Here is a 26,124-nt window from a genome sequence, read left to right on the forward strand (position 1 = left end):
GGCATTCGGGTCCTTCAATGAGGTCATTCAATGAATGGCTGTGATTGGATAATCGAGCGCCGGCTCTCATTGGCTGACGTGGCGCTCGATTAACCAATCAGAGCATTGGCTTGCTGGAGGCAGGGTATTCAAGCCCCACTTCCAGTAAAGACTACTCTGTCAGCGTGCCAGAAGACACAGAAGCCTGCAGCAGCGCGACAAACCATCCCGAGGGACCCAAACGCCAGCTGCTAGGTAATTATTATTAGACACCCCCCGAAAATAAGACACTGTGCCTCTCTTGAGGCAAAAATGAATATAAGACAGTGTCTTATTTTGGGGGAAACACAGTAGTAGTGTGAAGGCTCGTGCTTTGCAGGTCGTCTTGTAGTTTCTATTCCTACCATTTTGGAGTACATATAACTTTTTGATTGTTTTTTCTTACATTTTTCTTGGAGACGAAGTGACCAAAAAAGGGCAATTCTAACGTGTTTTTTTTTCTTTTCAAGACATTTACTGTGTGAGAAAAATAATGTGTCATGTTGATAGGTCAGATGTTTATGAATGCGATGGTACCAAATAGGTGTTGTTTTATTATTTTATTATGAATACAAGAAAAGGTTTTTTTTTTTAACTTTTAGGATTTGACTTCTTCACTGAAGCCAAGATGACATGAGCATCGCTGAAGGCCCATGGGCCCGGGTGCACAAGCTCAACCTGCCCCAGCCACCAACTACCCTTCATGGCCGACAGCTTCCTGCTACGCTGCTGGATCTCCTAAGTGACACATTGATGCAGCGCCGGCAGCCGGGATACTCCTAGTGGTGTTGCCCCGTCCCCGTTCCTTCCAAAAATATATATATATTCAATTCTGGCATCGGAGACAGCATAAGACAACTTTTATATCAAGGATTGCGGGTTTTCATATAGAGCTCAGCTGCAGTAAACCTTCAAATAATGCAGTCAGCATGAAATAGTGGGACACCAGCACTACACAGAGATAGTGATTACAGTGCAGTTACCTCCAGTGATAGAGGTAACTGCAACTCATAGTGCAGTGTCTCCCAACTCCAGTCCTCAGGGCCCCAACAGGTCATGTTTTCAGGATATCCTATAGTAAGAACAGCTGTGGAAATGTCTGAGGCCCCGACAATAATTACATCACCTGTGGGATACTGAGGAAATCCTGAGAACATGACCTGTGTGGGCCCTGAGGACTGGAGTTGGGAAACACTGTCATAGAGGCTACTTGCAACCATGACTCGTCTCTGCAACCTCATCCCATCCAGCAGCTACCGCCAATACCCCTCTTAGTGCCTGCAATACTAGTAATGCTTGCCTTTGAATTGCATTCAGAACTGGTGCCCTTTTGCTCCACTAATTCCCGTTTCTGCCCCCCCCCCCCCCCCAGAAGGTAATAATGCCCTCATTGTGCCCCTCAGTTATGGTGGGGCCCCTTTTGTGCCCCTAAAACTGCGTTTGGCCTCCTTTGTGCCCATTAAATGCTATGTGGCCCCTCTGGTGCCCCTCAAACTCCCTGTTATATCTTTAGTGCCCATCAAACTTTCTGTGGCTCTTCTGTGCCCCTCTGTGTGCCATGGCCCCTTCTGTGCCCCTTGAACTCCGTTTGGGCCCCCCTAGTAGTCCTACAGCCCTCTGAAGCTTCGGGTAGGAAGAGGACAGATAGCAGCTCTATTACGTTGCGGGTGCAGCCTGTTGCAGCGTCTCTCGAGACACGCAGCAATAGGCTGTGAGAATTAGAGCCTCTGCATTTTCACTTGCTGCGATGGCTTCAGGAGAGGGGATATCTGTAACTGCAAGGCTGGGTTCACACAGGATGGAATTGCCGCGGAATCTCCGTGCGGAATGTCTGCACGGCAATTCTGCATGCGGCTCCTAATCGCACGATTAGCCAGCATAGTGGATGAGATTTCGCTACATTCTCGTCCACATGCTGCAGCCAATCCGTTTTGGCGATGCCGTGCGGAAACGGACATGCGGAGAGTAAAATAAAGACGCAGCATGTCAATTATTTTTTCGTTTCCGCAATGGCCTCTCTCCTCTCTATGGGGAGAGAAAGCCGCAGCGAATGGCGACAGCGAAACCCTTCCAAAACCTGTGGCAAAATGCAGCGGGTCTTGAAGCTACGCTTTTCCAGAGGAATTCTCGCTGAATTTTGGTGCAGCCATTCTGCGAGAATTTCGCTGGAAATCCGTCCCGTGTGACCCCAGCCAACTTGTGTCTTGGGCCCAGTCACACTTGCGATCCCTTCGCCCCTACAGCTATGCCACAGATATGACGTGGATTGAAAAATCTGCACCACAAGTCGATTTCTGCAATTGGATACTGTGTGCGGTTTATGCTGTACGGTTCTTGACAGTGAGGACAACTTTACCATCTGAATATACCCCAAGGCCGGATTCACACAGCCGCACCTGAGAAAAGCAGGTAAGACTTGCATCAGACAGTTCACGGACAACTGCCGCTGTGCTGTCTGATCTCCAAGGACATTGCACATGGCATGTCCTATTCACATTCAAATAAGCAAGATGGAACAATGCCTCTACAGCGCCACCTACTGGATGGCAGCCTTCCTGCAAATCAATAAATGACCCTTTATACAGGTCTTAACAAACATTAGGAATTGAAAACTCAAGAAGAGACAATACCCTTCCTGACCCACGTCACAGGAATGCTGTCATCCAATAGGTGGCGCTGCAGAGTTATTGTTCTATCTTCTGTATTTGCATATTACCCAGAGGAGCTTGCATGGCCTTAAAAGTCTCTTCACTCACCTTCTAGGTGCTCTCCTCAAGGAGTGATGATACCTCCTGACCCTATTCACATTCGTTACAACGGACAAGAGTAAGACATATTGCGCTTTTTTCACATGAAAAATTGGTCCGTGAGAAAAATAGATGGGCAATAGCCTGATAGGCTATTATGGGACCATGTGCTGTTTGTGCAATACACGGGCAGCACACAGCCCACCAATACAGCAGTGTGAATTGACCCCAAATGTGCTGCTCTCATGTCAGATCCCTGTGGATCAGACAGAGGAAGTGTGTCAGTCACTGGGAGCAAGTGTCACACGTCGCTTCATACATGTCCGCTACTTCTAGCTGCAGGTATCAGGTAATGATGATCTAAATGGACAACACTCAGCACTTACCTCCATAGGCCTGTCGATTCGTCTTTTTAGGGCCCGCGCCCAGTGAGCCTGGCCAGCATAGCGGCACATGTGGGGGGCTACGGTGGGGACCTTCTTCCCAAGCTCTTTGTTCACCAGATCAAGCTCCTTCTTGAATAGCTCGTAAACATGAACCGCCTTCTTATCAAATGTACGCTTTATGGCCTAGTAGAGGAGTAGAGTGATGTCAAATCTTCACTACAGCCAATGAAAGATTTAGTGGGATGTCATTATCTGACTTGTCCAACCTCCATCATCCAAACTCTGACTCCATTTGTTGTTCATACTAGAGCCCACACGTATGCCTTTCTCATTGGGATGTAGCCTACACTCACCTCTCGTGCTGACAAATGGTGGAAAATGTCCAGCAGCTCCACTCCCTGCTCCACTCCACACACCGTCTCAAAGGCTGTGGTGATGAGATTCTGCATCATTACTTCCAAGTCCTTCACAGCAGCTCGGAATCTGCAGGCAGAATGGATAAGTGGTCAAAGAAGATGTGAAGTTAGGCAGAGAAGAGATACAAGGACTGATGGAAAAAGAGATGCAAGGACTGGTGGAAAAACAGAAAAGAGATGCAAGGACTAGTTGAAGTAGAGATTCAAGAACTGGTGGAAAAAACAGGTGCAAGGACTGGTGGGAAAAAAGAGAAGAAATGAAATAACTAGTGGAAAATGTGATGCAAGCACTGGTGAAAAAAGAGAAGAGATGCAAGGACTGGTGGAAGAAGAGATGCAAGGACTGGTGGAAGAAGAGATGCAAGGACTGGTGGAAGAAGAGATGCAAGGACTGGTGGAAGAAGAGATGCAAGGACTGGTGGAAGAAGAGATGCAAGGACTGGTGGAAGAAGAGATGCAAGGACTGGTGGAAGAAGAGATGCAAGGACTGGTGGAAGAAGAGATGCAAGGACTGGTGGAAGAAGAGATGCAAGGACTGGTGGAAGAACAGATGCAAGGACTGGTGGAAGAACAGATGCAAGGACTGGTGGAAGAAGAGATGCAAGGACTGGTGGAAGAAGAGATGCAAGGACTGGTGGAAGACGAGATGCAAGGACTGGTGGAAGACGAGATGCAAGGACTGGTGGAAGACGAGATGCAAGGACTGGTGGAAGACGAGATGCAAGGACTGGTGGAAGACGAGATGCAAGGACTGGTGGAAGACGAGATGCAAGGACTGGTGGAAGAAGAGATGCAAGGACTGGTGGAAGAAGAGATGCAAGGACTGGTGGAAGAAGAGATGCAAGGACTGGTGGAAGAAGAGATGCAAGGACTGGTGGAAGAAGAGATGCAAGGACTGGTGGAAGAAGAGATGCAAGGACTGGTGGAAGAACAGATGCAAGGACTGGTGGAAGAACAGATGCAAGGACTGGTGGAAGAACAGATGCAAGGACTGGTGGAAGAACAGATGCAAGGACTGGTGGAAGAACAGATGCAAGGACTGGTGGAAGAACAGATGCAAGGACTGGTGGAAGAACAGATGCAAGGACTGGTGGAAGAACAGATGCAAGGACTGGTGGAAGAACAGATGCAAGGACTGGTGGAAGAACAGATGCAAGGACTGGTGGAAGAACAGATGCAAGGACTGGTGGAAGAACAGATGCAAGGACTGGTGGAAGAACAGATGCAAGGACTGGTGGAAGAACAGATGCAAGGACTGGTGGAAGAACAGATGCAAGGACTGGTGGAAGAACAGATGCAAGGACTGGTGGAAGAACAGATGCAAGGACTGGTGGAAGAACAGATGCAAGGACTGGTGGAAGAGCAGATGCAAGGACTGGTGGAAGAGCAGATGCAAGGACTGGTGGAAAAAGAAAGAAGAGATGCAAGCACTAATTGAAGAATAGATGTAAGGACTGGTGGAAAAAGGGAGAAGAGATGCAAAGACAAGATAAAGAACAGATGCAATGACTGGTGAGAAAAAAAAAGAAATGCAAGGACTAGTGAAGAAGAGAAATTTAAAGACTGGTGGAAAAAGAGAGAAATGATGCAAGGGCTGCTGAAAAAATATGCAAGAACTGGTGGAAAAAGAGAAAAGTTGCAGTGACTAGTGGAAGAAGAGATTCGGGGACTGGTTGAAAAAGAGAGAAAGGATGCAAGGACTAGTGGAAAAGAGAGGTTTAAGGATTGGTGGAAAAAGAGATGCAAGGACTCATTGAAGAAGAGATTCAAGGATTGGAGGAAAAAGAGAGAAATGATGCAAAGACTAGAGCAAGAAGAGATGCAAGAACTAGTGGTAAAAGATGCAAGAACTGGTGGAAAAAGAGAGAAAACGATGCAAGGATTAGTGCAAGAAGAGATGCAAGGACTGGTGAAAAAGAGGGAAGCGATGCAAGGACTAGTGAAAAATGTGATGCAAGAACCAGTGGAAAAAGAGAGAACAGATGTAAAGACTGGTGTTACAGTACTAGTGGGGTGCATAGGTACGCACAGCGCGGGGCTCCCTGACTCTCACCCACGCCAATGTCCCTTCCTGGAGATAGCCCTGAAGGTGGACAGGTCCAGGCCACCAACTCTGACTCTACGCTGCCAAAGGCAGGACAGGAAGGAGCCGCCATGCCTATGCAGGTAACTACTCACTAGAACTGACAGGCTAGACAGATGGAATAACCAACAGGACACAGGAAGAGATGGATCAGGACAGGATAACTTCCACTGGAACTGGACCGAGGTCAAACACACAGAGGATGGAACCAATAACTGGCAACTGCTATCAGCAGCTGCCAGACTACATTCAGGAGTCCCTTAGGGCGGAGACCAATCAAGCCGGCTGTCCGAAGCGCCTACCCAGCCACTATAACTCACAGAGATAGAACACGCGCGCCTCTCACAGCAGCCACACGCTGCGCACTGGAGCACGGCGCCGCCGCTCGTCGACCCGAACATGAGTGTGGCGAACCACGCTCCTGCCGCCCAGGATTTCTGACCGGCCTCATGGTAACAACTGGCAGAAGAAAAGATGCAAGGACTGGTGGAAAAAAAGAGAAAAGTTACAGGGACTAGTGAAAGAATTGTTGCAAGGACTAGTGAAAGAAGAGAAAGAATTGTTGCAAGGACTAGTGAAAGAAGAGAACAAATTGTTGCAAGGACTAGTGAAATAAGAGAAAGAATTGTTGCAAGGACTAGTGAAAGAAGAGAAAGAATTGTTGCAAGGACTAGTGAAAGAAGAGAAAGAATTGTTGCAAGGACTGGTGAAAGAAGAGAAAGAATTGTTGCAAGGACTGGTGAAAGACGAGATGCAAGGACTGGTGGAAAAAGAGATGCAAGGACTGGTGGAAAAAGAGATGCAAGGACTGGTGGAAAAAGAGATGCAAGGACTGGTGGAAAAAGAGATGCAAGTACTGGTGGAAAAGGAAGAGAAGAAATACAAGGACTGGTGGAATAAGAAGAGATGCCAGGACTGGTAGATGAAGTGATACAAGGACTGGTGGAAAAAGACGAGATGCCGGTACTGATAGAGAAAAAGATGCAGGTACTGGTAGAAAAAGAGATACAAGGACTAGTGGAAGAACAGATGCAAGAACTGTTGGAAAAAGAGAGGTGCAAGGACTGGTGAAAAAAGAGAGAAGAGTTGCAAGAACTAGTGGAAAAAGAGATACAAGGAGTGGTGAAAAAAAAGGGTCAAGGACTGGTGAAAAATGTAATGCAAGCACTGGTGGAAAAAATAGAATACATGTCAAGACTGGTAGAAAAGCTGCAAGGACTAGTGGAAGAAGAGATGCGAGGCGTGGTGGAAAAAGAGAAAAAGGATGCAAGGAATAGTGAAAAAAAGATGCACGGACTGCTGGAAAAAGAGAAGGAAGGACTGCTGGAAAAAAATGGATGCAAGGACTGCTGAAGCAGAGATGCAAGGACTGCTATAAAAAGAGAGAAGAGATGGAAAGACTTGTGAAAGAAGAGATGCAACGGCTTGTGGAAAAAGACAGCAGAAATGCAAGACTAGTAGAAAAGAAGAGATGCAAGGACTTGTGGAAGAAAAGATTGCACGGAATGGTGGAAAAAAGATGCAAGGAATGTCGGAAAAAGAGATGCAAGAACTAGCGGGGAAAAGGATGCAAGGAGTGGAGGAAAAAAAAGATGCAAAGAGTGGTAGAAAAAGAGATGCAAGGACTGGTGGAAAATGAGAGATGTGCAAGAACTAGTAGGTGAAAAGATGTAAAGACTTATGGAAAAGAGAGAAAAGATGTAAGGACTAGTGGAAAAAGATGCAAGGAGTGGTGGAAAATGAGACGCAAGGAGTGGTGGAAATAGATATTAGAGATGTTAGGACTAGTGAAAGAAAAGATGCAAGTAGTGGTGGAAAAAGAGAGATGAGATGCAACGAATAGTGGATTAAGAAGAGATGCAGGGACTGGCGAAAGAAGAGATGCAGGGACTGGCGAAAGAAGAGATGCAGGGACTGGCGAAAGAAGAGATGCAGGGACTGGCGAAAGAAGAGATGCAGGGACTGGCGAAAGAAGAGATGCAGGGACTGGCGAAAGAAGAGATGCAGGGACTGGCGAAAGAAGAGATGCAGGGACTGGCGAAAGAAGAGATGCAGGGACTTGCGAAAGAAGAGATGCAGGGACTGGCGAAAGAAGAGATGCAGGGACTGGCGAAAGAAGAGATGCAGGGACTGGCGAAAGAAGAGATGCAGGGACTGGCGAAAGAAGAGATGCAAGGACTGGCGAAAGAAGAGATGCAAGGACTGGCGAAAGAAGAGATGCAAGGACTGGCAAAAGAAGAGATGCAAGGACTGATAGAAAAAGAGAAGCAAGGACTGCTGGAAAAAGAGAAGCAAGGACTGCTGGAAAAAGAGAGAAGAGCTGCAAGGACTAGTGGAAAAAGATGAAGGGATGGTGGAAAACGAGATGCAAGGACTTCTGGTAAAATAGGGAAGAGATGTAAGGACTAGTGAAAGAAAAGATGCAAGGACAAGTTGAAAAAGACAGAAGAGACGCGAGGAGTGGTGGGAAACGAGACACCAGGAGTGGTGGGAAACGAGACGCGAGCAGTGGTGGGAAACGAGACGCGAGCAGTGGTGGGAAACGAGACGCGAGGAGTGGTGGGAAACGAGACGCGAGGAGTGGTGGGAAACGAGACGCGAGGAGTGGTGGGAAACGAGACGCGAGGAGTGGTGGGAAACGAGACGCCAGGTGTGGTGGGAAACGAGACGCGAGCAGTGGTGGGAAACGAGACGCGAGGAGTGGTGGGAAACGAGACGCGAGGAGTGGTGGGAAACGAGACGCGAGGAGTGGTGGGAAACGAGACGCGAGGAGTGGTGGGAAAAGATAGTAGAGATGTTAGGACTAGTGAAAGAAAAGATGCAAGTAGTGGTGGAAAAAGAGAGATGAGATGCAACGAATAATGGAATAAGAAGAGATGCAGGGACTGGTGGTAGAAGAGTTGCAGGGACTGGTGGAAGAAGAGATGCAGGGACTGGTGGAAGAAACAAGGAGTGGTGGAAAACGAGGCATTTTAGGCTCCATAGCACACTTGTAGAGCCCTTGAGTGGCCAAAACAATAGAAAACCCCCACAAATTACCACATTTTGAAAACTACACCTCCTATCGAATTAATGTAGGTGTCTACTGCATATTTTGACCCCGCAGTTTTTGAATGAATCTAAGCAAAGCAGAAGGGTAAAATTACGATTCTCATTTTTTTGGCAATTGTGTCAATTTAAAAACAGGGTTTTTTGTATAGCACACATATAAATGAAGACTTTCACCCCCAAATGGATCCCTCTGTTTGCCCTGTGTTCAGAAACATACCCATTGTGGCCCCAATCTACTTACAGGACACATGGCTATACCTATAATGGAGGGAACACTCGTTGGACTTCATGGCACAAATGAATAAATTCCAGGCCCCATTGGTCACTTGTGTGGAAGAAAAAAAATTGACTCTATAAAAATAACCCCCCCCCCCCTCCATGCCCTTTATGGCATTCCCTAAATCTTAGATATAAGTAAGAATGTAAACTGAATGGTACGTCTGTAGACAGGGGTAATTAGAGATACCCGGTTGCGATGGGCACATGGGGGAAATAAAACCGGGTATCCCACCTCCTCCCATGCGTTTTTGGGGGCAATTCTTGACCTCAGCAGGAGGGATGGGCACATGGGGCAATAAAACCGGGTATCCCTCCTCCAATGCTTTTTTGGGGAGTATTTCTTGACCACAGTGGCAGGGATGGGGTGTAAAAAGTGGCACTCTGTGAGACTTCATAAGCTTGCTGAGGTGTGGCGGTCTAACACAGGAGGCAGTCAACAAGATGCTCCTGGAACTGCAGGAAGGCGAGCATTCCCGGGGCTTCTGTCACGTTCCTACGGTACACCAGCACGACACTCAGCACGGATGCAGGGTGACGTATACAACCACTGCAGCTGACAATACCATGCACTGTAGAACAGTGCACAACATGCTATGCTGAACAATAGCACCACTTCAGGGAGAAGGAAGCCTGGCCCTAATATAGCAGGGGGGGTGAAGGGTCCCTGCCTAGAAGCGGAGTAATCGCTCAATAGAGGCGGCCCCATGATCTTCTTCCCTGGCCCCGATTGTCCCTAGAGAGACCCCTGGAGAGACGACCAAAACAGCAAAGCAAAACAGAGATGAAAAGAGGAATACAAACTGAAAACTAAAATGCAGCAACTTATCTGGACGTAGTAGTACACCCAGTACAGAGGATCTCTGAACTCCAATAATTCTCTATGGAAGAGAGGGAGGGGTGAGAATATAAAGCTATACTACACCTGACAGACAAATGGCAGACCAATTAGAGAACCCCACCTCCAACCTTCTCACAGGCATGACTAATCCAGCATGCATCTATGCAGCAAATAGAGACAGCACCAGGTAGTCTCTGCACATAGTGTATTAACCCATGTCCTGCATAACAAGGGACAGGTCTTGGCCTGCGTCGAGGCCACCATGCCACAACGCTGTCGTGACTGACAAGCCGTGACAGCTCCGGTAATCGACAGCATGTAGCTCTCATGTCTACAGCCCATGTGGCTTTAATCCTCAAGGGATGAATGTTTTTACGTCCCTGAGGATTAAAGCCCACTTAGCTAGGATGTAAAAAGGCAATGGGGCCGTCACTAAGGGGTTAAGTCTCCTCTCAGCCTTCTTTTATGCAGGCTAAACATTCCCAGATCCTTTAACCTTTCCTCATAAGACAGGATTTGCAGACCGCTCACCATCTTGGTAACTCTTCTTTGAACTTGCTCCAGTTTGTGTATGTCTTTTTAAAGTGGGGTGCCCAGAACTGGACACAGTATTCCAGATGGGGTCTGACTAAGGAAGAGTAGAGGAGGATAATTATCTCACGTGATCCAGATTCTATGCTTCTTTTAATACATCCCAGAATTGTGTTTACCTTTTTGGCTGCTGCATCACATTGTTGACTCATGTTCAGTCCATGATCTATTAGTATACCCAAGTCTTTTTCACGTGCTCCTCCTTAACTCAATTCCTCCCATTCTGTATGTGCTTTTTTCATTTTTCTTGCCCAGATGTAGGACTTTGCATTTCTCCTTGTTAAATACCATTTTGTTAGTCGCTGTCCACTCTTCAGGATTTTCTAGATGTTTTTGAATAATCTTTCTCTTCCCTAGTGTTAACTATCCCTCCTAACTTTGTGTTATCAGCAAATTTGATCAGTTTCCTATCAATTCCCTCCTCCAGATCATTTATAAAAATGTTGAACACCACTGGGCCTAGGACAGAGCCTTGTGGTACCCCACTAGATACATTCTTCCACTTGGATGTGCAGCCATTTATGACCACTCTTTGAGTTTGATTACTCAGCCAGTTGTGAATCCACCTAACAGTTGCCTTGTCAATCCCATATTTGGTCAATAAGTATGGTATGAGATACTTTATCAAATGCTTTACTAAAGTTAAGATATACTATATCCACCGCATTTTCCTGATCAACACGGTCGGTGATTCTGTCATAGAAGGAAATTAGATTCGTCTGGCATGACTTGTTTGTTACAAACCCATGCTGGCTCTGGTTAATTACTCCATTCTCATCCAAGTACTTGCATACATGCTGTTTAATAATTTGTTCAAAGATCTTTCCCGGTAAAGAAGTCTGGCTCACAGGCCTGTAGTTTCCTGGATCCACCATATTTCCTGGGTAGGGACAACATTTTGTCAGGACTCGGGGTCCGGGAAACTGGAGGTCCCTGCAAATACCTGCAACCCCTGTCCCTACCACCTTGCCCTCCTGGGCTAGGCCCCAGTGCGACGGCCCCTACACTCACTAGGGAAGGGGAACACTGGGACTAACAAACAGACAGACAATGGAACAAACAACAGCAAGGACAGTCAGACTATCCGGGTCGGCAACGAGAGGGTACGTGGTACAAGACGGTCAGGCAAAAGGGAGGTAACGAGGACCGGGCTCCCTGCGCTGCACAGCCGCAGCCCGTGTGACAGGACTGGCGGTGAGGGCACGAGAGACCCACGAACCGCCGGTCCTGATACATTTGCCCTTTTCCAATCTTCTGGGACTTCTCCTGTTCTCCAGGACTTTTCAAAGATTATGGCTAGTGGTTCAGCAATTACCTCCGCTGCTTCCTTTAGTATCCTAGGATGTAATTCATCTAGACCTTGAGACTTGAATTCATATAAATTAGCTAAGTGTTCCCTCACCATCTCTCTGCTTACAGATAGCCTGCATTCTTTTATTCCCCCCAATAGCACAGGGAAGATCAGTTGATGTTACATCTACTTTATGAGAGAAAACAGATGCAAAATAGGAATTTAAAAGTTCGGCCTTGTCAACATCATTCTTAACCAATTCATCAGCATCCAATAGCATCTTTGACTTTTCTTTTGCTTTTGACCCCCAGAATCCTTTTTATTGCTTTTGGCGTTGTTTGCAAGCCTCATTTCATTATTAGCTTTAGCTTTTCTGACACTTATCCTACAGTTTCTGCAGATCCCATTATATTGTTCTATGGATAATTCCCCCCCCCTCTTTCCATTTTATAAACATATTTTTCTTCCTTTTTACATGTGTACAAGTTCTGTGTTCATCCATCCTGGTCTCGTTAAATGCTTCCCATTCTCCCTTCTTTTAGGGATTGTTAACGATTGTGCTTTGAGAATCTCAAATTCCCCATCCTCTTAGACATTTCTGTCCTTAAAGGGGTTCTGACATCAAAAAAAAAAATTTGTACTCACCTTGCCTGGCCTGGCCCGATCGCCAGGCATGTCCCCTCCAGCCGGCATCTTCTTCTGTGCCTTTAACCCCTTGAGTGGCACGCCCGGAAAAGTTCCGTGACGAGCTCCACTGCCCATAGTGATATACCCCGGAAGATTTCCGGGCTATGTATCACTATGGGAGCTGCAGAGCACAATGCCACAAGCTGTGACAGTGTGCTCTGCCTGCACAGACCCACAGAGAACAAAGCAAGGGCTTTGAAAAACCAGCAGAAGATATTGCCGACATGTCGGCAATGTCCTGCTTTGTTTACAGGTTGCCATAGAGACCATCGGCTTGTCAGAAGCAAGCTGATGGTCTCTGTGGCAGGGAGAGCTTGGTGCTTGGCTGTCAGAAGACAGATAGGTACTAGCTCTTACAGCAGAGATCAGAGAAAACCTCCGATCTCTGCTGTGTTAACCCTTTACATGCTGCAGTCTATGTGACTGCAGCATGTAAAGGGCTGTCACTGCAGCATGTAAAGGGCTGTCACTATCGGACCCCTGGAATGTGATCAGGGGTCCTGATGGGTCCCTGTGGAAGTCCCCTAAAGGGACAAAAAAAAAAAAATTAAAAAAAAATTAAAAAAAAAAAAGTAAAAAAATTATTAAAAAAATAAAAAAAACACTTGTCTTCCTTTACTTTGTAAAAAAATCAAAAATACAATCACACATGTGGTATCTGTGTGCGTCGTAATGACCCAGAGAAGGACGTTAATACATTATTTAACCCCTTAATGACATGGTCCCTTTTTTTCTTTTTTCCCCATTTCTTTTTTTCCTCCCCCCTGTTTAAAAAATCACAACTTGCCCCGCAAAAAACAAGCCCTCATATGGCCATGTCAATGGAAAAATGAAAAAGTTATGGCTCTTGAGACGCAACTGCAAAACTAGTTGAAATTCAATGATTAGACCATTTTAAAAAACCTGCCCTGGTGGGCACGACAGGGTGGTAGGAAACCTGCCACTCAAGGGGTTAAAGCAGAGCAGGAGCGGTCAAAAAGACCGCTTCCTGCTCTGGTCTGTCCGTCAGGCACTTCCGAGGTGAACGGACGGACCGCACAGTGCTTGCTGTGGGCGGCCCGTCCGTCCTGCTGAACTCCGGAGTGCTGCGCATGCGCAGTGGAGACGCAGCCCGTCCTGACTCCTGTCAGAGGGCACCTCTCCACTGCGCATGCGCGCGATCCCGGAGCAGCGCGGCTCGTGCAGACAGAAGAGGAGGAACAGCGCCTGCTGGGAGATGACCCCCCCGATGTCAACAACAACAGAAGAACAGGTAAGTATTATCTTTTTATGCTTTAGCAGCCATTAAACCATGGGTTCCCTGTGTCCATTAGGCAGACCAGGGAACAATGGCTGCTAAAGCATAAAAACATTATTTGTGTCAGAACCCCTTTAAGAACATCCAGCCATTGGATTCTTCCTCTTTCTGAGTTCATTAAAATCTGCCTTTCTGAAATCCAACCTTGAGGTCTGAGTTTTCTCAGGTTTTCCTCTTCTTTTTATACAAAAATTAAGGATAGCATGATCACTGCCTCCTAAGGACCCAGCCACCCTTACTTCATTGACCATTTACTCCCGGTTGGTAAAATTTAGGTCCAAGATAGCAGATCCCCTTGTTTTCTCTTCAACCTTTTGGAAGATAAAGGTGTCTACAAGAGCGGATAAGAATCTGTTGGATCCATTACTTTTATCTGAGAGATTCCCAACAAATGTCTGGATAGGTAAAATCTCCCATGATCACTATGTTGTGGTTTTTTGAGAGGTTGGCCATCTTATATAGGAAGAGTTCCTCCATATATTCTGCTTGTCCAGGCAGCCTACAGTAACTGCCCACAATGGTGTCCTTTCTGTTCTCTTTTTGTATTTTTACCCAAACAGTTTCTACAGAACTCCCAGCTCTGAAGCTTGAATCTCTGTGATTAATGTTTTCCTAACATACAACACAACACCTCCTCCCCTTTTATTATGTCTATTTCTTATAAATAAGTTATATCCTTTAAGCCTTGTGTGTCAATCATGTGTATCATTCCACTAAGTTTGCGTGATGCCTATGACATCATATTTCTCTTCCTGTGTTAGGAGCTCCAATTCTTCTTGTTTGTTTCTCATGCTCTGTGCATTTGTGTAAAAATATTTTGTCGCGGCTTGTCGGTTGCCACAGCGTCGTGGCCTCGATGCAGGCCAAGACCTGTCGCCTTGTTATGCGGGACAAGGATTAATGCACCATGTGCAAAGACTGCTGGGTGCATGCTGGATTAGTCATGCCTGGGAGAGTGTTGGAGGTGTGGTTCTCTTATAGCTCTGACAGTCCTCAGGTGTGGAATAGTTTTATATTCTCACCCTTCCCTTTGCTCAATGCTGCTTATTCAGCTCCATAGAGGAGTAGTGGAGAGTGGGCTCCTCTGTGCTCGGTGTACGGCTACTTCCAGATCAGCTGCTGTAGTTTGATTTTCAGTTGTATTTTCTGTTTTCATTTCTATTTTGCTTTGCTGTTCAGTTCATCTCTCCAGGGGCCTCTATAGGGACAATCAGGGCCCAGGAAGAAGATCGTGGGGCTGCCTCTATCGAGGCGATTACTCCGCTTCTAGGCAGGGACCCTTCACCCCCTCCTGCTAGGTTAGGGCCAGGCTTCCTTCTCCCTGAAGTAGTGCTACTGTGCAGCATAGTGTGGTGTGCATCTCTTTCCAGCAGAGTGAACGTCTCTGACGCTGTGCTTGGCGTTGTACTCTTATGCTGCACGGGCTTCACATACTGGTTTTCGTACTCCTGTTGTGGTGTGTACTGGTCTACAGTGCTTATGTATTATCAACTGCAGTGATTGTGAACGTCATCCCACATCCGTGCTGAGCGTGCTGCTTGTGTGCCGCATGGACATGACACAGTTTAGTCTGTAATCGGTGTCTCTTGCTCCTCTACTTTCCTTCTGATTTTTTTGTCTCTTTCTTGTTCTTTCTTTCCACTTCTAATAGCGAGGTTCTCAAGTGTATTAATCAGCTGTATATTATTACCTGGGCTTTCACTTCCCTTCCCATATAGTTCTAGTTTAAAGCTCTCCTAATAAGTGAAGCATGGCGCCCACTAAATATCTGCTTATCCGTTTTTGCAAGGTGCACCCGACTCTAGCAAGCAGAAGAGATGCAAGGACTTGTGGAAAAAAGAGATGCAAGGAGTGGTGGGAAAAAAGAGATGCAAGGAGTGGTGGAAAAAGAGATACAAAGAGTGGTGGAAAAAGAGATACAAAGAGTGGTGGAAAAAGAGATACAAAGGCTGGTGGAAAAAGAGATACAAAGGCTGGTGGAAAAAGAGATACAAAGGCTGGTGGAAAAAGAGATACAAAGGCTGGTGGAAAAAGAGATACAAAGGCTGATGGAAAAAGAGATACAAAGGCTGGTGGAAAAAGAGATACAAAGGCTGGTGGAAAAAGATACAAAGGCTGGTGAAAATGCAAGGACTGGCGGAATAAGAGATACAAGGAGTGGCAGAAAAAGAGAAGAAAGTAGTGGCGGAAAAAGAGATACAAGGAGTGGTGAAAAAAAGAGATGCAAAAACTAGTAAAGAACTGATACAAGGACTGGTGAGCAAGAGACATAAGGACTGGTTAAAAAGACATGCAAGGACCCGTGAAAAAATGATATAAGGACTGGCAGGGAACAAATGTGGACTGGTGCAGAAGACGTGCGCATTGGTGGAGAAGGGATGCAGGCCCTGGCAGAAACAGATGTGAGAACTGGTACACAAGACATGCTGGCAGTGATGAAGAGACGTGTGAACTGCTGGAGAAGAATTATGTGGACTGGAAGTGAAGAGAGGTGGACCAGTGGAGAAGGGACGCAAAGAGAGATGGAGAAGAGAGGTGGACCAGTGGAGAAGGGACGCAAAGACAGGTGGAGAAGAGAGGTGGACCAGTGGAGAAGGGACGCAAAGACAGGTGGAGAAGAGAGGTGGACCAGTGGAGAAGGGACGCAAAGACAGGTGGAGAAGAGAGGTGCACCAGTGGAGAAGGGACGCAAAGACAGGTGGAGAAGAGAGGTGGACCAGTGGAGAAGGGACGCAAAGACAGGTGGAGAAGAGAGGTGGACCAGTGGAGAAGGGACGCAAAGACAGGTGGAGAAGAGAGGTGGACCAGTGGAGAAGGGACGCAAAGACAGGTGGAGAAGAGAGGTGGACCAGTGGAGAAGGGACGCAAAGACAGGTGGAGAAGAGAGGTGGACCAGTGGAGAAGGGACGCAAAGACAGGTGGAGAAGAGAGGTGGACCAGTGGAGAAGGGACGCAAAGACAGGTGGAGAAGAGAGGTCGACCAGTGGAGAAGGGACGCAAAGACAGGTGGAGAAGAGAGTTCGACCAGTGGAGAAGGGACGCAAAGACAGGTAGAGAAGAGAGGTCGACCAGTGGAGAAGGGATGCAAAGACAGGTGGAGAAGAGAGGTCGACCAGTGGAGACAAAAAGCACTGGGGAGAGGAGACATAATGCACCGACAGAGAAGAGATCTAATGACTGGCATAAAATAGGTCTAAAGACTGGCAGAAAATAGTTCTAAGGACTGGCAGAAAATAGGTCTAAGGACTGTCTAAGCAGGATCCACAACAGGTATGTTTCCGCTGTAGGCAGTCCGGCGGCCGCAGAGGCAGGTGATGGTAAAGCGGGGTGGTTTATTGCCAAACTCTCAGTCATAAACAAACGCAGGCTTTCTCCAGCCAAATAATGTCCATAAGGTACCCAAAATAACAGTCCTTGTAATCTGATGCAGGGATTCTCACCCAACCCTTCCCTCAGGGTTTTGCTTTCCTCAGCTCTCCAGGTTCTCTTCACCCAGCTTTCCAGGGACTCTGCACACAGTCTGCCCTCTCTCTGGTCTGGCTGAACACCCTCTGCCACAATCTCTCTTACTGAGCTTTCCCTGCTCCTTTTCCAATTATGTTTCAGCTGTGTTCCAGGTTCAGGTACTTCCTGGACTGGAATATACGTGTGACCCGGACAGCCCCTGCCTCATGCAAACTCCCAAGTTATGTCCCGGAGTTTAGTAATCTCCGTGGTATATACACACCATCCAGGACTTTACCCCTTACTTCACTACAACTGGTAGAGAAAAGATATAAGGACTAGAAGAGAGGTGGAAAAATCACAGAAGATCTGTGATAAAAATATGAAATGCAAGCAATGGTGGCATTCGTGCACAGGATCGTTGAGTTGGTGGTGGAGGAAGGTGAGCATTCGAGAAGAATGTTGTATACAATGCAAGGACATCTGTAGAGTGAATGGTGTAAAAGGGTCCTATAGGGCAGTGGAGGAATGTGCGTGGTTATGTGCAGGGCGCTGCGGAGCTGCAGACTATACCTATTGTAGTCATCATGCCAAGACGTGTTCTTCACGTCCAGTATGGTCTTCTTCACCGACTTCAGAATTGCTAAGTTCTTATGAAATGTCTCTTCGATCTCCAGCAAGTTGCGGGTAATTTGGGGGCCGCTCTGCCCTGGAAAGCAAGGAAGCGTGGTCTGCTTTCCATCCTCCCAGCGTCCAAACTGTTGCTGACATAAACACACCTAGAACACAAGCCATAATCATTAGGACACCGTTAGACTCATGTTGGGAGTCAGAGATTACTTTGGTTACAGCTGACCCCACTGTTTCTCCATCCATGATAAGTGGCACCAGAGGCGCCACTTAACGCTCCCAACCCTTAATGCCTGTCGATGGAGCAATTATCATCCCCCCCCCACCTTGGGGATCCCGTACAGCACCACTCCTATAATAATAAAGGGCAATGACGGAATAAGACGATCTAACAAAGTCCCGGAGAGTTAAAAAGGTTTCTGAAGACATTTCTCAAACCTGGCGTCCACCTCCTGTTATTTACTCTGCGAGCTAAAATCGCTCAAATCCCCTCGCGGCTAGAAGCAACTGCAGATAAGTAGGGAGGCGTTCGGCGCGGTCGATATCACACTTTACCGCCTGTAAACTTACGGCAGCAATAGAACCGGCTTAGAGACACAAGGACAACTGTTCTACAGACAGACTGCTAATGTACAGGGGGCCGCTCAGGTCACCTCCAGCTCCGGGGCAGACGGACGTCCACCTCTCAACCGCATACATGTCACAGAGAAAGACTTACTCCAACCTCCACATCTCCACATGAGCAGCCGGAACACATGTCTGCTACTCCTGCATCACCATAGCAACATGCCAAGCAAGAGCGGCCACTACAGCCCCCCGCAGCACCAGTGAAAAGGGGTTATAATGGGGACTGAGGCGGGAGGCACCGAGCTCATTAACTGCCAGCAGAGGGAACATACAGAACGCACCAATCACCTACCCGTCACTCATATAGCCGTGCCACCCTGCAGATACATATCCCCCTGCCTCTACCACCTGCAGACACCTATCCACCTGCCTCTACCACCCAGCAGGAGGAGGGGCAGACTCATAGCTCCCTTCTGTATATATCACCCTGCAGGAGGAGGAGCAGACTCATAGCCCCCTTCTGTATATATCACCCTGCAGGAGGAGGAGCAGACTCATAGCCCCCTTCTGTATATATCACCCTGCAGGAGGAAGGGGCAGACTCATAGCTCCCTTCTGTATATATCACCCAGCAGGAGGAGGAGCAGACTCATAGCCCCCTTCTGTATATATCACCCTGCAGGGGGAGGAGCAGACTCATAGCTCCCTTCTGTATATATCACCCTGCAGGAGGAGGAGCAGACTCATAGCTCCCCTCTGTATATATCACCCTGCAGGAGGAGGAGCAGACTCATAGCTCCCTTCTGTATATATCACCCTGCAGGAGGAGGAGCAGACTCATAGCCCCCTTCTGTATATATCACCCTGCAGGGGAGGGGCAGACTCATAGCCCCCTTCTGTATATATCACCCTGCAGGGGGAGGAGCAGACTTATAGCTCCCTTCTGTATATATCACCCGCAGGAGGAGGAGCAGACTCATAGCTCCCTTCTGTATATATCACCCGCAGGAGGAGGAGCAGACTCATAGCTCCCTACTGCATATATCAACCTACAGGGGGAGGAGCAGACTCATAGCTCCCTTCTGTATATATCACCCTGCAGGAGGAGGGGCAGACTCATAGCTCCCTTCTGTATATATCACCCTGCAGGAGGAGGAGCAGACTCATAGCCCCCTTCTGTATATATCACACTGCAGGAGGAGAAGCAGACTCACAGCCCCCTTCTGTATATATCACCCTGCAGGAGGAGGAGCAGACTCATAGCTCCCTTCTGTATATATCACCCTGCAGGAGGAGGAGCAGACTCATAGCTCCCTTCTGTATATATCACCCTGCAGGAGGAGGAGCAGACTCATAGCCCCCTTCTGTATATATCACCCAGCAGGAGGAGGAGCAGACTCATAGCCCCCTTCTGTATATATCACCCTGCAGGGGGAGGAGCAGACTCATAGCTCCCTTCTGTATATATCACCCTGCAGGAGGAGGAGCAGACTCATAGCCCCCTTCTGTATATATCACCCTGCAGGGGAGGGGCAGACTCATAGCCCCCTTCTGTATATATCACCCTGCAGGGGGAGGAGCAGACTTATAGCTCCCTTCTGTATATATCACCCGCAGGAGGAGGAGCAGACTCATAGCTCCCTTCTGTATATATCACCCGCAGGAGGAGGAGCAGACTCATAGCTCCCTACTGCATATATCAACCTACAGGGGGAGGAGCAGACTCATAGCTCCCTTCTGTATATATCACCCTGCAGGAGGAGGGGCAGACTCATAGCTCCCTTCTGTATATATCACCCTGCAGGAGGAGGAGCAGACTCATAGCCCCCTTCTGTATATATCACACTGCAGGAGGAGAAGCAGACTCACAGCCCCCTTCTGTATATATCACCCTGCAGGAGGAGGAGCAGACTCATAGCTCCCTTCTGTATATATCACCCTGCAGGAGGAGGAGCAGACTCATAGCTCCCTTCTGTATATATCACCCTGCAGGAGGAGGAGCAGACTCATAGCCCCCTTCTGTATATATCACCCTGCAGGCGGAGGAGCAGACTCATAGCTCCCTTCTGTATATATCACCCTGCAGGAGGAGGAGCAGACTCATAGCCCCCTTCTGTATATATCACCCTGCAGGGGGAGGAGCAGACTCATAGCCCCCTTCTGTATATATCACCCTGCAGGAGGAGGAGCAGACTCATAGCTCCCTTCTGTATAGATCACCCTGCAGGAGGAGGAGCAGACTCATAGCCACCCTTCTGTATATATCACCCTGCAGGAGGAGGAGCAGACTCATAGCCCCCTTCTGTATCTATCACCCTGCAGGAGGAGGAGCAGACTCATAGCCCCCTTCTGTATATATCACCCTGCAGGAGGAGGGGCAGACTCATAGCTCCCTTCTGTATAAATCACCCTGCAGGAGGAGGAGCAGACTCATAGCTCCCTTCTGTATATATCACCCTGCAGGAGGGGCAGACTCATAGCCCCCTTCTGTATATTTCACCCTGCAGGAGGAGGAGCAGACTCATAGCCCCCTTCTGTATATATCACCCTGCAGGAGGAGGGGCAGACTCATAGCTCCCTTCTGTATATATCACCCTGTAGGAGGAGGGGCAGACTCATAGCCCCCTTTTGCATATATCACCCTGCAGGGGGAGGAGCAGACTCATAGCCCCCTTCTGTATATATCACCCTGCAGGAGGAGGAGCAGACTCATAGCCCCCTTCTGTATATATCACCCTGTAGGAGGAGGGGCAGACTCATAGCCCCCTTTTGCATATATCACCCTGCAGGGGGAGGAGCAGACTCATAGCCCCCTTCTGTATATATCACCCTGTAGGAGGAGGAGCAGACTCATAGCTCCCTTCTGTATATATCACCCTGCAGGGGGAGGGGCAGACTCATAGCTCCCTTCTGTATAGATCACCCTGCAGGGGGAGGAGCAGACTCATAGCTCCCTTCTGTATATATCACCCGCAGGAGGAGGAGCAGACTCATAGCTCCCTTCTGTATATATCACCCGCAGGAGGAGGAGCAGACTCATAGCTCCCTACTGCATATATCAACCTACAGGGGGAGGAGCAGACTCATAGCTCCCTTCTGTATATATCACCCTGCAGGAGGAGGGGCAGACTCATAGCTCCCTTCTGTATATATCACCCTGCAGGAGGAGGAGCAGACTCATAGCCCCCTTCTGTATATATCACACTGCAGGAGGAGAAGCAGACTCACAGCCCCCTTCTGTATATATCACCCTGCAGGAGGAGGAGCAGACTCATAGCTCCCTTCTGTATATATCACCCTGCAGGAGGAGGAGCAGACTCATAGCTCCCTTCTGTATATATCACCCTGCAGGAGGAGGAGCAGACTCATAGCCCCCTTCTGTATATATCACCCTGCAGGCGGAGGAGCAGACTCATAGCTCCCTTCTGTATATATCACCCTGCAGGAGGAGGAGCAGACTCATAGCCCCCTTCTGTATATATCACCCTGCAGGGGGAGGAGCAGACTCATAGCCCCCTTCTGTATATATCACCCTGCAGGAGGAGGAGCAGACTCATAGCTCCCTTCTGTATATATCACCCTGCAGGAGGAGGGGCAGACTCATAGCTCCCTTCTGTATATATCACCCTGCAGGAGGAGGAGCAGACTCATAGCCCCCTTCTGTATATATCACCCTGCAGGGGGAGGAGCAGACTCATAGCTCCCTTCTGTATATATCACCCTGCAGGAGGAGGGGCAGACTCATAGCCCCCTTATGTATATATCACCCTGTAGAGGGAGGGGCAGACTCATAGCTCCCTTCTGTATATATCACCCTGCAGGAGGGGCAGACTCATAGCCCCCTTCTGTATATATCACCCTGCAGGAGGAGGGGCAGACTCATAGCCCCCTTCTGTATATATCACTCTGCAGGAGGAGGAGCAGACTCATAGCTCCCTTCTGTATATATCACCCTGCAGGGGAAGGAGCAGAGTCATAGCCCCCTTCTGTATATATCACCCTGCAGGAGGAGGGGCAGACTCATAGCTCCCTTCTGTATATATCACCCTGCAGGAGGAGGAGTAGACTCATAGCTCCCTACTGCATATATCAACCTACAGGGGGAGGAGCAGACTCATAGACCCCTTCTGTATATATCACCCTGCAGGAGGAGGGGCAGACTCATAGCCCCCTTCTGTATATATCACTCTGCAGGAGGAGGAGCAGACTCATAGCTCCCTTCTGTATATATCGCCCTGCAGGGGGAGGAGCAGACTCATAGCTCCCTTCTGTATATATCACCCTGCAGGAGGAGCAGACTCATAGCCCCCTTCTGTATACATCACCCTGCAGGGGAAGGAGCAGAGTCATAGCCCCCTTCTGTATATATCACCCTGCAGGAGGAGGGGCAGACTCATAGCTCCCTTCTGTATATATCACCCTGCAGGAGGAGGAGTAGACTCATAGCTCCCTTCTGTATATATCACCCTGCAGGAGGAGGAGCAGACTCATAGACCCCTTCTGTATATATCACCCTGCAGGAGGAGGAGTAGACTCATAGCTCCTTCTGTATATATCACCCTGCAAGAGGAGGAGCAGACTCATAGCTCCCTTCTGTATATATCACCCTGCAGACTCATAGCCCCCTTCTGTATATATCACCCTGCAGGGGGAGGAGCAGACTCATAGCTGGCTCCGGTATATATAACCCCGCCGGAGGAGGAGCAGACTCATAGCTCCCTTCTGTATATATCACCCTGCAGGGGGAGGAGCAGACTCATAGCCCCCTTCTGTATATATCACCCTGCAGGAGGAGGAGCAGACTCATAGCTCCCTTCTGTATATATCACCCTGCAGGAGGAGGGGCAGACTCATAGCTCCCTTCTGTATATATCACCCTGCAGGAGGAGGAGCAGACTCATAGCCCCCTTCTGTATATATCACCCTGCAGGGGGAGGAGCAGACTCATAGCTCCCTTCTGTATATATCACCCTGCAGGAGGAGGGGCAGACTCATAGCCCCCTTATGTATATATCACCCTGTAGAGGGAGGGGCAGACTCATAGCTCCCTTCTGTATATATCACCCTGCAGGGGCAGGAGCAGACTCATAGCTGGCTTCGGTATATATAACCCCGCCGGAGGAGGAGCAGACTCATAGCTCCCTTCTGTATATATCACCCTGCAGGGGGAGGAGCAGACTCATAGCTCCCTTCTGTATATATCACCCTGCAGGGGCAGGAGCAGACTCATAGCTGGCTTCGGTATATATAACCCCGCCGGAGGAGGAGCAGACTCATAGCTCCCTTCTGTATATATCACCCTGCAGGGGGAGGAGCAGACTCATAGCTCCCTTCTGCATATATCACCCTGCAGGGGAGGAGCAGACTCATAGCTCCCTTCTGTATATATCACCCTGCAGGGGGAGGAGCAGACTCATAGCTCCCTTCTGCATATATCACCCTGCAGGGGAGGAGCAGACTCATAGCCCCTTCTGTATATATCACCCTGCAAGAGGAGCAGCAGACTCATAGCTCCCTTCTGTATATATCACCCTGCAGGAGGAGGAGCAGACTCATAGCCCCCTTCTGTATATATCAGCCTACAGGGGGAGGAGCAGACTCATAGCTCCCTTCTGTATATATCACCCTACAGGGGGAGGAGCAGACTCATAGCCCCCTTCTGTATATATCACCCTACAGGGGGAGGAGCAGACTCATAGCTCCCTTCTGTATATATCACCCTGCAGAAGGAGGAGCAGACTCATAGCTCCCTTCTGTATATATCACCCTGCAGGAGGAGGAGCAGACTCATTGCTCCATTCCGTATATTTCACCCTGCAGGAGGAGGAGCAGACTCATAGCTCCCTTCTGTATATATCACCCTGCAGGGGGAGGAGCAGACTCATAGCTCCCTTCTGTATATATCACCCTGCAGGGGCAGGAGCAGACTCATAGCTGGCTTCGGTATATATAACCCCGCCGGAGGAGGAGCAGACTCATAGCTCCCTTCTGTATATATCACCCTGCAGGGGGAGGAGCAGACTCATAGCTCCCTTCTGCATATATCACCCTGCAGGGGAGGAGCAGACTCATAGCTCCCTTCTGTATATATCACCCTGCAGGGGGAGGAGCAGACTCATAGCTCCCTTCTGCATATATCACCCTGCAGGGGAGGAGCAGACTCATAGCCCCTTCTGTATATATCACCCTGCAAGAGGAGGAGCAGACTCATAGCTCCCTTCTGTATATATCACCCTGCAGGAGGAGGAGCAGACTCATAGCCCCCTTCTGTATATATCAGCCTACAGGGGGAGGAGCAGACTCATAGCTCCCTTCTGTATATATCACCCTACAGGGGGAGGAGCAGACTCATAGCCCCCTTCTGTATATATCACCCTACAGGGGGAGGAGCAGACTCATAGCTCCCTTCTGTATATATCACCCTGCAGAAGGAGGAGCAGACTCATAGCTCCCTTCTGTATATATCACCCTGCAGGAGGAGGAGCAGACTCATTGCTCCATTCCGTATATTTCACCCTGCAGGAGGAGGAGCAGACTCATAGCCCCCTTCTGTATATATCACCCTGCAGGAGGAGGAGCAGACTCATAGCTCCCTTCTGTATACATCACCCTGCAGGAGGAGGAGCAGACTCATAGCTCCCTTCTGTATATATCACCCTGCAGGGGGAGGAGCAGACTCATTGCTCCATTCCGTATATTTCACCCTGCAGGGGGAGGAGCAGACTCATAGCCCTCTTCTGTATATATCACCCTGCAGGAGGAGGAGCAGACTCATAGCCCCCTTCTGTATATATCACACTGCAGGGGGAGGAGCAGACTCATAGCTCCCTTCTGTATATATCACCCTGTAGGAGGAGGAGCAGACTCATAGCCCCCTTCTGTATATATCACCCCGCAGGGGGAGGAGCAGACTCATAGCCCCCTTCTGTATATATCACCCTGCAGGAGGAGGAGCAGACTCATAGCCCCCTTCTGTATATATCACCCTGCAGGAGGAGGAGCAGACTCATAGCCCCCTTCTGTATATATCACCCTGCAGGAGGAGGAGCAGACTCATAGCCCCCTTCTGTATATATCACCCTGCAGACTCATAACCCCCTTCTGTATATATCACCCTGCAGTCTCATAGCCCCCTTCTGTATATATTAGCCTACAGTCTCATAGCTCCCCTGCATATAATAAAGTTCATACTTATTTGCTCTACCATATGTTCCGTACCTCCAGGAGATCTTTGCAGCGCTGTATAAAGGCATCCACTTGAGCAAAGATGCTTGTTTGGTCCAGAACCCATCCATTCTTGGATAACCTGCGGAATGAATCACCTGGCAGTGGGTGGGATCGATCAGTGGAATACAATGGCGCAGTTACAGGAGCTGCTCGTTCGTGTATTGGACTACATAAGAGAACAGCGCACTGAGTGTACAGCAGGAGCTGCCAGAGCCGTACATAATAAATACCCCTCAAATCAGGCGGGCACGGCACCCGCAGGGTCAATAAATAACATGCCAAAAATAATACAATAAGGACAGACTGCTGAAAACACAGCGAAGGCTTGTGAGAGCGGGAAGACGAGCGAGCGGTGAGCAGCGAGGGAAGTTACTCTCATGTGGACAACCCGGGCCATGACACTGAACATGTAACACGCCTGATGCCACCCAGTATGCCCATATTGTAACAGGTGGTCTCAGGCAAGAGAGAAGTAGGGTATAGAAATATGCCACAGTGCTCAAACAATCAGTCACAGCCACCTAGGGTACGGTATAATGACACACTGACACTTGGGGGACGGGATAATAACA

At 48.6% G+C, this 26,124-nt stretch overlaps 1 protein-coding gene across 1 annotated transcript in view; it reads right to left on the bottom strand.

The window, feature by feature from the left end:
* The window catches only part of DNAH2 (dynein axonemal heavy chain 2), a 194,374-nt gene that overhangs the window by 117,758 nt on the left and 50,492 nt on the right, over positions 1-26,124 (bottom strand). The window contains exons 10-13 of the mRNA XM_066593827.1: positions 25,544-25,631; positions 17,702-17,907; positions 3,505-3,634; positions 3,152-3,334 (exon numbers count right to left, since the gene is read on the bottom strand). Coding sequence (XP_066449924.1) covers positions 3,152-3,334; positions 3,505-3,634; positions 17,702-17,907; positions 25,544-25,631 — 607 coding nt within the window. The remainder of the gene's footprint in view (positions 1-3,151; positions 3,335-3,504; positions 3,635-17,701; positions 17,908-25,543; positions 25,632-26,124) is intronic.

The sequence above is a fragment of the Eleutherodactylus coqui genome, chromosome 2 (genome assembly GCF_035609145.1).
Source record: "Eleutherodactylus coqui strain aEleCoq1 chromosome 2, aEleCoq1.hap1, whole genome shotgun sequence".
NCBI classification, from domain to species: Eukaryota; Metazoa; Chordata; class Amphibia; order Anura; family Eleutherodactylidae; genus Eleutherodactylus; species Eleutherodactylus coqui.